Consider the following 13,283-nt stretch of genomic DNA (forward strand, 5'->3'; position numbering starts at 1 on the left):
CTGGGCAACCAGAACCTCTAAGGAGCAGGAAAGAGCCTTCTCTCAAGCCTTGGGAGGAACAAGAACATGCTGGTATCTTCATTTTGGCCTTCTAGACCCCAAAACTATAAGGGGCTATATATCCCCAAAGCAGCGCTCAGCGAGGCCACCCATACTATACCCATCAGGAGACTCCCCAGGGTCTCTGAGGGTCATGTGTTGCCATCCCTGGGGATGGTCCCCTTTGACTCTCGGCTGGCCTCCTTCCCCACATAGCTAAATTTATACATGGAGCAGGGTTCATCTGCCTCCTTCCCCACATGGCTAAATCTATACATGGAGCGGGGTTCATCTGCCTCCTTCCTGGAGAACTTGGAAGCTTGGCTTTTTCAAAGAGCAGCCACCCCAAAAACCATTATTTCCTCGCCTGCTCTCTGAGAAGTTCGACGCTAACTGGAGTGCTTGACAACAGTCAATACTGAATCGCTGATTCGTGGTACAGCCCTCTCTTCCGTCTGCAGGCTTCTGCTCTCTCTTTCATGTTCGCAGCCCCACCCTCTACGTGCGTTCCATAGACTGTTAGGACAAACCCTTTTCTACAGTGGGTAAAGGGCATGCTAAGAAGGGAGGTGGGCACACAGGCCAGTGCCACCCAGTGAGCCTGATGGAGCATCCCTTAGTGTGTGAGTTTCTCCAGCAAGCGGTACCCCCAAGAGAAACAAGAGTCATCTAATTGGATAAGTAAACAATAAATCTGTGCAAACAGGATTTTCTTCCTGCTGGCCACCCTGGGGATAACAAGGGATTGTCCTATTCCAGAAGTTTAAGAGTTCTAAAATAAGAGTTCTTCTGGAAACAAAAAAATCATTTCTTCAAATTTTTGAAATATTTTATAAGTAATAAGGAGATGGCTCAGTAGGTAAAGCGCTTGCCACATAAACCAGACAACCTGAGCTCAGAACCCACATCTGTCTATAACTGTAGTGCACGCCTATGGGAAAGGGAGAGACGGAGGCAGAATTAGCTGATGCTCACAGGCCAGCTGGCCTGGCGTCCACTCCAGTGAACACCAGGGGACCCTGCCTCAAACAGGGTGGAAAGCAAGGACCAACAACCAAGGTTGTCCCCCTGCCTGCACGTGTGCGTGCACCGACACCCACACATACAAAACAGTTTGTCACTGAAGATCTTGAGGGATAACTGAATGTTCTGTTAATAGCAGTCTTTACAGGAAAAAGTTCATAATTCAAAGTGCAAGATGATGTGTCCCCTTCCCCCACGCACAAGAAATATACATTTGAGACCCCCACACACACACACACACAAGATTCTTCATATTGACTGCTTGCTTTATATTGGCCTTTGAGGCTGGGGGTCTTATTTTCTTGGAAAAGTGATACTCTACACCTGGTGCAGAGATGTTATGTAAATGTTTTATGGGATGGAGGGATAGGTGGGTGGATAATGGATGGCTGGGTAGGTAGGTGAATGGGTGGGTGAATGAAAAGATGGATGGATGGATGGATGGATGGATGGATGGATGGATGGATGGATGGATAGATGGATGGATAGATAGGCTTGCAGATGGATGAGTCAGGGAGTGGGTGGCAGATGATTGGATGAGGGATGGAAGGATGAGGGATGGAAAGAAGGATGGGTGAGAGGGTGGGTAGCAGATGGTTGGATGAGGGATCGAAGGAAGGAAGGGTGGGTAGGTGGGTGGGTGGTGAGTGGATGATGAATGGAAGGATGGGTGGACATATAGACAAATAGAATACTGTAGATGCATGGAAAGCTAGATGGACAGAAGGAGAAATGAAAGAGTGGGTTATATGGAATATAGTTTTGGATGCTATGGTTTTTATGCTACTAAAACTGGTTTTCCTAAACCAGTATTTAGTTAACTGCCTCAGTCTAGTTTCAGCCGCTATAATAAAATACCACAGGCTGGGTAGTTTTAAAGGGAAGAGGTTCATGATCACTCATAGTTCTTGAGTCTGAGAAGTCTAAGAGTTTGGCATCCACATCTGCTCTGCTTCTGGTGAGGGATGTGGGCAGAAGGTTAAGGAGCAAGAACGAGAATTCACTCCCTGTGGATTTAACCCAGTGCTGGATGAGTTGGGGGAGAATATGAAATTCTTCACGAGGATGGAACCCAAACACTTCTTAAGGATACACTTCTTACCACAGTCAGTCTAGGGACCAGATTTCAACCTGTGTTTAGGAGGGCATCAACCATGTTCAAATCATAGCACAGCTAGAGTTTAAAGCCTTTGGATCCTCACTTATGAAGTAGATAGTGGGGATGTTACCAAGTATGTTCTGACTTAGATAATCTATATGCAGTCACATATAGATGAGACAACGGGAAAATTGTCTTGGGATCTGCTGCTGATATTCGCTAGCAAGCTCTGAGAAAGGCTAATACAGACCTAGGTGACTAAGGCTAGGAGACTTAAAATCTGCTTGGTTTTACAAGTCAGCGTGACGACCCATCTGTTACCCTGTCAGGCTGTGATCTGTAGCCTGTGGACATGGCCCAGGGACAGACAGAGCATGCATGTGGGCGATGGTCACACAGGAGCTCAGAGCACAGCGTGAGGAGCACTCACTGAGGTCCTGGCATGTGGTGACACCGTGTCCTCTTGCCATCCAGGGCATGATCACATTGATCTTGGCCACCGACATGGCAAGGCACGCTGAAATTATGGATTCTTTCAAAGAAAAAATGGAGAATTTTGACTACAGCAATGAGGAACACCTGACGCTGGTAGGTTGTGTCTCTTGTGTCTTTGGAAAGCTGAGCCATAGCTCAGTTGGGAAAACCAGGAACCTAGGTATCTCCCCTGGCCATGGAGTGCTGGAGTGATTGAATTTCAGTATCCCAGCTCCTCCTGGGCCAGCAGTAGACAAGGCTGCCCTGAAGAGTACTCCATGGGTCAGGGACAACCCCCTCCCTTAAGGTGAGGAGGTAGCCTAAGTGTACGTGGTGTCTGTCCCTTCTAAAAATCAAAATGCAAACCCAGCATGCTGGTTCATCCCTGTACTCACAATACTGGGGAGGCTGAGGCAGGAGGATTGCAGCCACTTCAGACCCACCAGGGCTACCTATACTGGATTCTGAGCTAGCCTGTGCTATAGTGTAAGACCCTATCTCAAAATTAAATTAACCTCAAAATGAGCAAAATGCATTAACAAAATAATTAACAATTAGCATCCCAGCATTCAGAGATTAAGTTAATTGCTCTGTGCTTCACTTTGGCGACAAGCACTGTAGCCTCTCTCTCTCTCTCTCTCTCTCTCTCTCTCTCTCTCTCTCTCTCTCTCTCTTTTATTTTCGAGACAGGGTTTCTCTTTGTAGCTTTGGTGCCTATCCTGGAACTAGCTCTTGTAGACCAAGCTGTCCTCGAACTCAAGGAGATCCACCTGCCTCTGCCTCCCGAGTGCTGGGATTAAAGGCGTGCACCACCACCGCCTGGCTCTATATATTTTTCTTATATTTCACACAGTCACAGTTTTTTTACTTATCAAGGCAATGGACTTCATATATAATAGGCAAATACCGTAGACCCCTCAGCCACGTCCCCAGCCTTGATTTTTCTTGGCAGTTGGAGACAAGAGTCTCATTACGTTGTCCAGCAGGGCCATGCACTCAGTGTAGCCTAGGCAGTCCTTGAATTTGCATCTTCTTGTCTTGGCCTTGCCATGACTTTGTTTTGAGAACCAGGCATGGTGGCATCTGTAGTCCTAGCAGCTGGGAGGCAGGAAGAACAGGAGTTCAAGGCCAGCCTGAGCTGCAGAGTGAGCCGGTTTCAGCATGGAAGAGCCTAAGTGCCCACTCGGTTTTTAACCTGGCAGTTTACATCCTAAAAGCTTGAGTGTCGGATGCTCTGTGGGTATGATGGGTCCCCATCCTTCCTCAGGGAAGCTGAAAAATCCAGACTACCAGGATCCCAGTGCAGAGTGCAGCAGGTACCCTTCCAGGGCCAGCATCCCTCCCCACCCCCGTCCCACCCTGTTTCTCCACCTGTGACGGTGAATCCAGTCAGCCCACAGCAGTAGTGGTGGTGCTGTGTCTACCGTGGCCCTCAATGTCGCGTCTCTTTCAGCTGAAGATGATTCTCATAAAATGCTGCGATATCTCCAACGAAGTCCGTCCCATGGAGGTGGCCGAGCCATGGGTAGATTGTTTACTGGAAGAATACTTCATGCAGGTAAGAGACACCGAGCCATCAAATCGTGAGCACTCCTTCCAGCTCCGTGAGCGGGGCTGCATTGGAAAGAGCAGACTAGGGTGATTGACATATCCATCCACACCCCAGCAGCCTCCACAATACTGTCTGTGTAAACATACAGCAGAAACGACATAGGCTGTGTTATAGATGTGAGACAATGACCACCAGTGGGGACAAACAGTGTGGTGAGACTGCCACCCATTGCCACTCACAGAGCCACTGTTAGAGGTAGACTCAAGAAAAGTGGCCATGGGTCAAGAAGGGGAGGGGAGCCCTGTGGAGGGGCAAGGGCAAGCAAGATGGTTCACAGGATAGCTACCGGGAAACACAGGCATAAAATAATGTAGACAGTAGCTGTCAAGTTGAGCCTTGTAAACTGCCCTGTCACGCCTTGAGACACTCAGCCTGTCTCTAGACTTGGTCCCTATGACGCCAGCATGATCACCTCGCCTTGGCTCGTGTGTAGCCAATCATCGCAGGCCCTCTGTGTCCTCGCCATTGTACTGCCTTTCTGTGTGGCCATGAGGAGCCCGGCTGGGCAGCATGTCCTGTCCTTCCTCTAAGAACAGGGCTGCTCTGTGTACCCGAGTCCACAGGCCTTTGTGCCTTTAATGCCATTGTCCCTGTGTTCCCTGCAGAGTGACCGTGAGAAGTCAGAAGGCCTTCCTGTGGCCCCATTCATGGACAGGGACAAAGTGACCAAAGCAACAGCCCAAATTGGGTTCATCAAGTTTGTCCTGATCCCAATGTTTGAATCAGTGACCAAGGTGAGAGATTGTGCTATTGGTACAGCAGCAGTGAGCACGCATGTGCACTCATGCATGCATGCACATTTGGGGGATATGCATTGTATATACATGTGCATACACATAAACCCTCTACAGCTTCATCTGCTGTCATGGTGATGGTTGCCTAGCAGCCATTCCTTCTGCTGTGTCCAGTGCCACCCCCTCTGGTGCTCTTCAAAGAGCTCCATGTGTGACTGCCAGGCCCTCTGTGCCCACTCTGTCCCTGCCTGTCTCTGCCAGCCTTAAGACCCAGCCAGCTGTACCAGCTATTGGCTTTCCTGTCCTTCCAGGCTTCTCCTTAAAGGAGCACCTGGAATTGGCGCCCTTGGGCGAGGGAACCCTCACAACCAAGTCCTAGTCTTCTTCCAACTCTGTTCCTCCACCTCCCACACCCCAGCGCTGCCTAAGGCCACCACTTCCAGCCCTGAGTCCCAAACACACACTCCTCTCTAGCCAACCCATTTGCTCCACCCCACCTCCTTCCCATCGTTCTCCGGGTAACTCAGAGCCACCCATATCCTTTTCATTCTGTGACCACCACCGGGATTTCGTCAGATCTGTCCCCTGCCTAAGACCCTCTGAAGCCATCCCTACCCTTGTCATACTGGAAGGATGGGGACAGGAGAAGTTAGTAGGCTTTCTGGGGTCCTCTGAGGAGTGACAAGAGTGGAAATCTGTGCCAGAGACAGAAATGGGGGATGGGTGGGGCTGCGCCAGGTCTCCAGGACTTGAAACTGGCCAGGAGATTTACACTCCATTACCTTGGGTTTCTCTGAAAGCCTTGATTTGAGGCCACTGGGAAGTGAGATCCCTGGGACTCACAGGTACCCCAAGGGCCTGACAGTTCTCCTCCAGTGTTCTCTGCCATCTAATAATGGTGGACTGACCCCGGACTCTCTGCTCCCCAGCTCTTCCCCATTGTCGAGGAGACCATGCTACGGCCACTCTGGGAGTCTCGCGAACACTATGAGGAGCTGAAGCAGCTGGATGACGCCATGAAGGAGGTAAAGGCAGCACAGAGGACACAGGCAGGCGAGTCAGAGACTGGCGGCCAGGCAGGACAAAGGGCAGGCACAAGAGCCAAGCTCAATGAGACGAGGGGTCCAGATGCTGCGCTCTGGGCAGCAGAGTCTCTTCCCAGGGACTGTGGTGGGCTGATGAGAACCAGCATGCAGCTGTGTGAGTCTGGAGATGTACCGTGCATCACCACCTCTGCTGTGTGTCTGAGCACCTCCCTGGCCCCTGTGCTCCTCCAGGCCTGGGTGCCTGTTCAGTGAGGGCTGCACTGAAAAAGACATGAGACCAAAGCAAAGACCCAAGTCCCTGCTTTGGGACACAGAGCACACAGGGCAACTTGTCTACTCTTGTGGTCCAGGAGGTGGAGAGGTTTTAGGGCGCTGGGGATGCTGGTTCTTAGGAGAGGGTAGGAGCCTCGACAGTCTTGACACGGATCCCCATGGGCAGTTCAGCTTTGTTGGAGCCCCTGTATGAACCTCTCTTTTTCCAGAGATGCTGGTATTAGGGACTCAATCCTTATCGCCTGCCTGATGTGGCTGCTGGGTACAGTCTTTCTCTGCCCACAGCACCCCCTGCTCCTACCAAGACATTCATGTACCCAAAAGAAGTTTCGTCACTCCGTATACCCTCCAGACCTCTCCTTGGCCACTGTGCCCTCACCACCCAACCTCCGATGCCCCTCGGGCCCTCATTTCCTACTCTGTACCCATCCATCCAAGCTCCCCAGTAAACAGAGGGCTCTGTATCCATCTTTTCTGCCTTTATGCCCAGGTGTGGTCTGGTATTGGTCACATCTGCCATGCATACCCCCCAGTGCCGGTCATGTCACAGACACACGGTGAAAACATCTAGGTTGACTAAAAGCAAAGACCAGGGCTGGAGAGATGGCTCAGTGGTTAAGAGCATTGCCTGCTCTTCCAAAGGTCCTGAGTTCAATTCCCGGCAACCACATGGTGGCTCACAACCATCTGTAAAGAGGTCTGGTGCCCTCTTCTGGCCTGCAGACATACACACAGACAGAATATTGTATACATAATAAATAAATAAATATTTAAAAAAAAAAAATAAAAGCAAAGACCAGCAGTCCTGACCCCCTTGCCAGGAAGTCACAAGATACCTGCTCTGTAAATCCAAAAGGCTAAGAGGAAAACTGTACACACCAAAGGTTGTTCCCCATCCAGACTCTCCTTAGAAGGCTGCAGGGACCTCTACCACCATGGCCATCGCATCAGCCAATGCTCTTGGAACCTGAGTCTGGAATTCTATGTTTCACTGCCTAATGGGAATGCCAGGCATCTCCAAGATGCCATCCTGGCCCTGGAGAAGGCATGAGAAAGAAGTGACCGCGCTGAGCCTGAAACAGGAGCCCGGCCCCCTCGGCTGTGAGCTGTGGCCGGCTTGGGCCATTCCTGGCCAGGATGCTTTCATGGGTTGTGAACAGGTCACAAGCACCCAGGCTGTCTCTGGAAAATCTGGAAATCTTACGTATGTGTGGGCAGGCATCTGAGTGTCTTCCGGCAGCAGACACCTCCTGAGACGAGAGGCTGCATGCACTGGCCCTCTGCCTCCAGGTCTGACTCTGGCCCTTGCTTCCTTAGTTACAGAAGAAGACAGACAACTTGACAACTGGGGGCACGGAAAACGCCACAGAGAAGAACAAAGATAAGAAAAACAGTGAAGGACATTCTCCTCCAAACTGATGGCTCAATGTGTAGGGTAAGTGGGTGGGCTCTGAAGTGCTATACATGGGGAAGGGCAGAGTGCAAGTGAGTGTGTGTGTGTGTGTGTGTGAGAGAGAGAGAGAGAGAGAGAGAGAGAGAGAGAGAGAGAGAGAGAGAGAGAGTGTGTGTGTGTGTGTGAGAGAGAGAGAGAGAGAGAGAGAGAATGTGTGTGTGAGAGAGAGTGTGTGTGTGTGTGTGAGTGTGTGTGTGAGAGAGTGTGTGTGTGTGTGTGAGAGTGAGAGTGTGTGTGTGTGTGTGTGAGAGAGAGAATGTGTGTGTGAGAGAGAGAGTGTGTGTGTGTGTGAGAGTGTGTGTGAGAGAAAGAAAAAGAGAAAGAGTGTGTGTGTGAGAGAGAGTGTGTGTGAGAGAGAAAGAAAAAGAGAGAGAGAGCCGGGCGGTGGTGGCGCACGCCTTTAATCCCAGCACTCGGGAGGCAGAGGCAGGCGGATCTCTGTGAGTTCGAGACCAGCCTGGTCTACAAGAGCTAGTTCCAGGACAGGCTCCAAAACCATAGAGAAACCTTGTCTCGAAAAACCAAAAAAAGAAAAAAGAAAAAGAGAGAGAGAGAGAGAGAGAGAGTGTGTGTGTGTGTGTGTGTGTGTGAGAGAGAGAGAGAGAGAGAGAGAGAGAGAGAGAGAGAGAGAGAGAGAGAATGTTTGTGTGTGTATGTGTTTGCTCTCCCGCCATCTTCTCATAAAGCACCAGAAACTCAGTCACGGGATAGCCACCCTGATGCCTTTGTCTGATTGCCTCCCACAGCCTCCCCCGAACAGCACAGTCAGGTGTTTTCACCTTTCCCCTCACAGTGGGGATTGCACCTCAGCGCGAGAACACCCAGACGCTTACAAGCCCTCATTTGCCTGTTACACTTACAGAAGGCAGCATCAAACCACGGCTTTCCAATACGCGCAGCTTAATCCTGCATATCCTAATTAGAATCTGGGCTCTGATTTGGAAAGGTTCACACTTGGGTTATAGAAAGGATTAATTATTAGAATGTGCGCCACTCATGAAATGAGATATTCTGTGAAGTGCATCTGGAGTGCTAGGAGCTTTTAGAAAGCGTTTGCCCCTACCCTACCCCCGACCATCACTACAAGCATGTCCTCTGACGCCCGCTGACACAGCCCTTTGCGGGGCACAGCCACTCAGCCAGTGCAGGCTACAGCACAGGCTTGGGTGCAGGCTAACCGCTAAGCACGTGGCTGTCGAGTGGCTGTCACGTGAGCTGAGGGTTTATGCACAGAGCTGGAGAAGCTGAGTTTGAAGGGAAACAAAAGACGCCCGCCCAAGGCCTGCCTTCAGTGAAACCTTTGTGTCTCCACCTCTGTGAACACCAGCCTCTCGTTTGTGAACCCCAGGCCTCTCGTTTGTAAGCCCAAGGCCACAGTGTCATTGCTGGGATCTAAGCAGTTGTGTGAACTGCTGTTCCATACGGAGGCATCCAGTGAACCTTGAAGCCAGGTCATATTCTTGAGAAGAAAATGGCATTGACATTGTCTAATTTGGACTACATGTGTTGTGTGGCTGACAACCTCATTCTCTCCCTCTCTGATTTATTTTATTTGTGTGCATGTGTGTTTTCCTGCATGAGTATGTGGATCACATGTGTGCTGGATTCCATGGAAGCCAGAAGAGGATGTCAGATGCTCTGGAACTGGAGTTTCAGATGGTTGTGAGCCTCTATGTGGGTACCCGAGAGCGAACTCGTGTCCTCTGTAAGAGCAGCCAGTGTTGCTAAGAGCAGCAGTGAGCCCTCTCTACAGCCCCAACCTCATTCTGTTATTTATTTATTTATTTATTTATTGTTTTTTGTTTTTCAAGACAGGGTTTTTCTGTAGCTTTGGAGCCTGTCCTGGAACTAGCTCTTGTAGACCAGGTTGGCCTTGAACTCACAGAGATCCGCCTGTCTCTGTCTCCCGAGTGCTGGGATTAAAGGCATGCACCACCACCAACCCAGCCTCATTCTTTTATATTTATTAAATTTTCATATTAGTATACAAAGTAATGATTTTCATCCTGGTGTCTTCACGCATATCCGTTATTATCCCTTCTCATCCATTCCTGCCCTTCCCCGCATCCACTTGTCCTATCAGGCTTGGTCCCTTTCATTCCCCAGTTTGTACTGCCTTTGACTGTGTGTGTGTGTGTGACTTTGTGAGTGTGTGACTTTGTGAGTGTGTGAGAGTGTATGTGTGTATGACTGTGAGAGTGTGTGAGTGTGTGTGAGTGTGAGTGTGTGTGAGTGTGTGTGACTGTGAGTGTGTGTGACTGTGAGTGTGTGTGACTGTGTGTGTGTGACTGTGTGAGTGTGTGTGACTGTGTGTGTGTGACTGTGTGAGTGTGTGTGACTGTGAGTATGTGTGACTGTGAGTGTGTGTGACTGTGTGAGTGTGTGTGACTGTGTGAGTGTGTGTGACTGTGAGAGTGTGTGACTGTGTAAGTGTGTGTGACTGTGAGTGTGTGAGACTGTGTATGTGAGTGTGTGTGTGTGTGTTTACCTACTTGTATGTCTATGCAACACTGGCATATCTGGTGCCTGTGGCGGCCAGAAAAGGACATTGGATCACTTGGAACTAGAGTTATAAACATCTATGAACCACCATGTAGATACTGGAAATTGAACCTGGGTCTTCCAGAAGAGCAGCCGGTGCTCTTAATCACTGAATTACCTCTCCAGCCCTACTTCTGCTTTAACATAAGAAGTTTTGCTTTAAATTTTTAATTATCTATATATGTGTGGGTATATACATATATGTGGGTATGTGCACTTGAGTGCAGGTGCCGTAGAGAACAGAAGAGGGCGCTGGATACACTGGAGCTGGAGTTACAGGCGGTTGTGGATCCTGGGATTCGAACTTGGATCCTCTGCGAGAGCAGTGCTGGCTCCACCACTCCCCAGCCCAGGTCTTTCTGCTTTCTGGTCCCATGCATCCTGTTACCATCTCAACTTCCCACTGGGATCTGACTGTGCCATCTCCAGTGCCCACAGAGACAACATGCCATCTTCCTCTTTTTCCAGCAGACTGGACTAGTTAAAGCAACCGAACCATGGCCTCTGAGTGGACAGGGATGGGGAACCTCACAGGATCCTCCACGCAAGGACGGTCACACCCAGGCGACCCCGGATGACCTGCGACAGACCATGTTTTCTAAGAACCGTTTTGTTCACTGATATAAAAAAAGGAATTCATGATGCTGTACAGAATTTTTATTTTTAAACTGTCTTTTAAATAATATATTCTTATACAGAAATGGGTCTGTACTTTTTCTTTGGGTTTTGCACTCGGGCTTCCAAGGACTCTGGTTTTTCCTGGGATGTATCTTCAAATGGTTGAGCAGTAATGTGACCCAAGGGTCCATGTAAATTCCACATTAAACATGAGAATGGTGCCCGAGTGCAGGGGCGTGCGTGTGTCCTGTGTTTATGAACAGAGCGGGGTGGGGAAACACCTGGGGACATGCGCGTGGCAGAGGGAAGTCATCAGTGATGTGTACAGAGCTGGTGAGTGAGGCAGGCTGGGGGACCAGGCAAAAGTGGTGATGTGGGAGGCAGATGCCCTCCTGACTACTGGGACAGGGAACTGGAATTTTCCATTCAAATCATCAGTGTGTTTAAGGAACTCTGTGTCCTTCATTTTGGAGGACAGGCAATGTGTATATCCCAGGTGTCATGGCAACGGCCCCACACCACCCTGTGTACCCTCTTGTGCACCTAGACTCTGAATTCTCGATTTACTAGCAGTGTTTTAATTCTTTTTTGGTTTGATTTGGTTTTCTGAGACAGGGTTTCCTTTTGTATAGTCCTGGCTGTCATGGAACTTGCTCTGAAGACCAGGCTGGCCTCCAAGATTCTCAATTTACAAGAAACACAGAGATGCTGCTGACCATCTCCCTGGGGCTGCTCCCCTGGAGGGACAGAGGACCCCTTGGAGAACCACTCTGTGAGGAGGTAATCCACTGTTGCATTCCATCCTGGGTTAGCTTTCGCGGGAGCAGCAACTCCTCTGTGTGAATTCTTGAATATTGCTCCTCATCTTTGAATAATTCATTTGGGGCAGTGACTCTCTCTCTCTCTCTCTCTCTCTCTCTCTCTCTCTCTCTCTCTCTCTCTCTCTCTCTGTGTGTGTGTGTGTGTGTGTGTGTGTGTGTGTGTGTGTGTGTGTTCCTCCCCTCAAACTTTCTATGTAGCCCAGGCTGACCTTTGAATTTACAGCCCCCTGTAGTAGGAGGCCACTTGTTCGTTTCCCGGCCACCCAGACTCCCTAAACAATAACATAGAAACTGTATTAATTAAATCACTGCTTAGCCCATTAGCTCTAGCTTCTTATTGGCTAACTTTTACATCTTAATTTAACCCATCTCCATTAATCTGTGTATGGCCACGAGGCCCTGGCTTACCTAGTAAAGTTCCCTCGTCTGTCCCTGGCAGGGCTACATGGCTTCTCCGACTCCACCTCCTTTCTTCCAGCATTCAGTTTAGTTCTCCCCTCCATCTCTACTCCACCCTGTCACAGGCCCAAGACAGTTTCTTTATTAACCAGTGGTATTCACGGCATACAGAGGGGACTCCCACATCAGCCCCTCACCCCAGCCTCTCTCACCACCACACCAGTTGTTTCTGTCCCGTTTTGACCCCCTCAGCCCTGTGTTTACTTCTATACCTCTTTCAGGTTTTGTCACCTTAACCTACTGTCAGAATACAGCCAAACCTCAGAGGCGCCCTGGTGTTGTGCCTCTGCCCTCTGTCACCCTACAAGTCACCTGCCACTCTGGCTGGAAAAAGACCCTCCAATGATGATTTCCATCTGACCTTCCCATCTCAACATCAAGGGCTCCCCCGCCCCCTTTACAACCCACTGGGATCCTGCATTCTGAGCCCTGGGATTCCTGCACTAGGAGACTCCTGAGCCCTCTTTTCTGATCAGCATCAGTGATCCCTGGTGTCAGCTGCTGGGAAAGAATGGAGTAGGGAAAGGGACCCACATCTGAGTAAGTGGCCAGCTGGGAAGTAGACTGGCCAAGACTCTGCTGTGGTGGGGATAATTCAAAAGGCTGGTGGACCCAGGCATCAGCCTGGGCACAGGACCACCTGTACTTGGAGGGACATTGGGACTTAGGAGATCCCTGAGACCTCAGAGCCACTCGCCTAGCCTGAGGAGCAGAGACCGGAGACTTAGTTGGGGTCACGGGGGGGCGGGGGGGGGCTTCTAGTGATTTCTAACCTGCCTGCGGTGTCTGAGCGGTTACCTTCTCAGCACACACCCTCTCAGGCACCGGCTAATAAACAGTGCTGACTGCTCTCCCAGCAGCACCAGGCCCTTAGATAACAACGGAGCTCTCTGACTCGCCCGCCACCGCTCAGAGAAATTAACATCCAGTTTGTTGGGTGTAGCGCTCTGGCTACCCTTCCCGCAGTCTTTGGTCATGCCTTATGAAGGAGAACGACCCTTACCCCTTAATTGCATTTTGTGGCTAGCCCATGAGGTCAGAGCCTTTTCTTTTGTTTTGTTTGTTTGTTTGTTTGTTTGTTTGTTTGTTTT

At 49.9% G+C, this 13,283-nt stretch overlaps 1 protein-coding gene across 6 annotated transcripts in view; it reads left to right on the top strand.

Annotated features, from left to right (window-relative positions):
• Pde9a (phosphodiesterase 9A) overlaps positions 1-11,138 on the top strand; it is a 90,011-nt gene extending 78,873 nt beyond the window's left edge. For 3 of the 6 annotated variants that reach the window (XM_075979776.1, XM_075979775.1, XM_075979774.1), the window contains 6 exons: positions 2,636-2,749; positions 4,089-4,193; positions 4,853-4,981; positions 5,911-6,006; positions 7,618-7,735; positions 10,766-10,904. In XM_075979776.1, the coding sequence (XP_075835891.1) occupies positions 2,636-2,749; positions 4,089-4,193; positions 4,853-4,981; positions 5,911-6,006; positions 7,618-7,719 (546 nt within the window). In that variant the 3' untranslated portion in view covers positions 7,720-7,735; positions 10,766-10,904. Of the gene's footprint in view, positions 1-2,635; positions 2,750-4,088; positions 4,194-4,852; positions 4,982-5,910; positions 6,007-7,617; positions 7,736-10,521 lie in introns of all 6 variants that reach the window. The other 3 variants (XM_075979773.1, XM_075979771.1, XM_075979772.1) reach the window with 3 other exon arrangements.
• The last annotated feature ends 2,145 nt before the right edge of the window (positions 11,139-13,283 follow it).

Source organism: Microtus pennsylvanicus, chromosome 7, assembly GCF_037038515.1.
Source record: "Microtus pennsylvanicus isolate mMicPen1 chromosome 7, mMicPen1.hap1, whole genome shotgun sequence".
NCBI classification, from domain to species: domain Eukaryota; kingdom Metazoa; phylum Chordata; class Mammalia; order Rodentia; family Cricetidae; genus Microtus; species Microtus pennsylvanicus.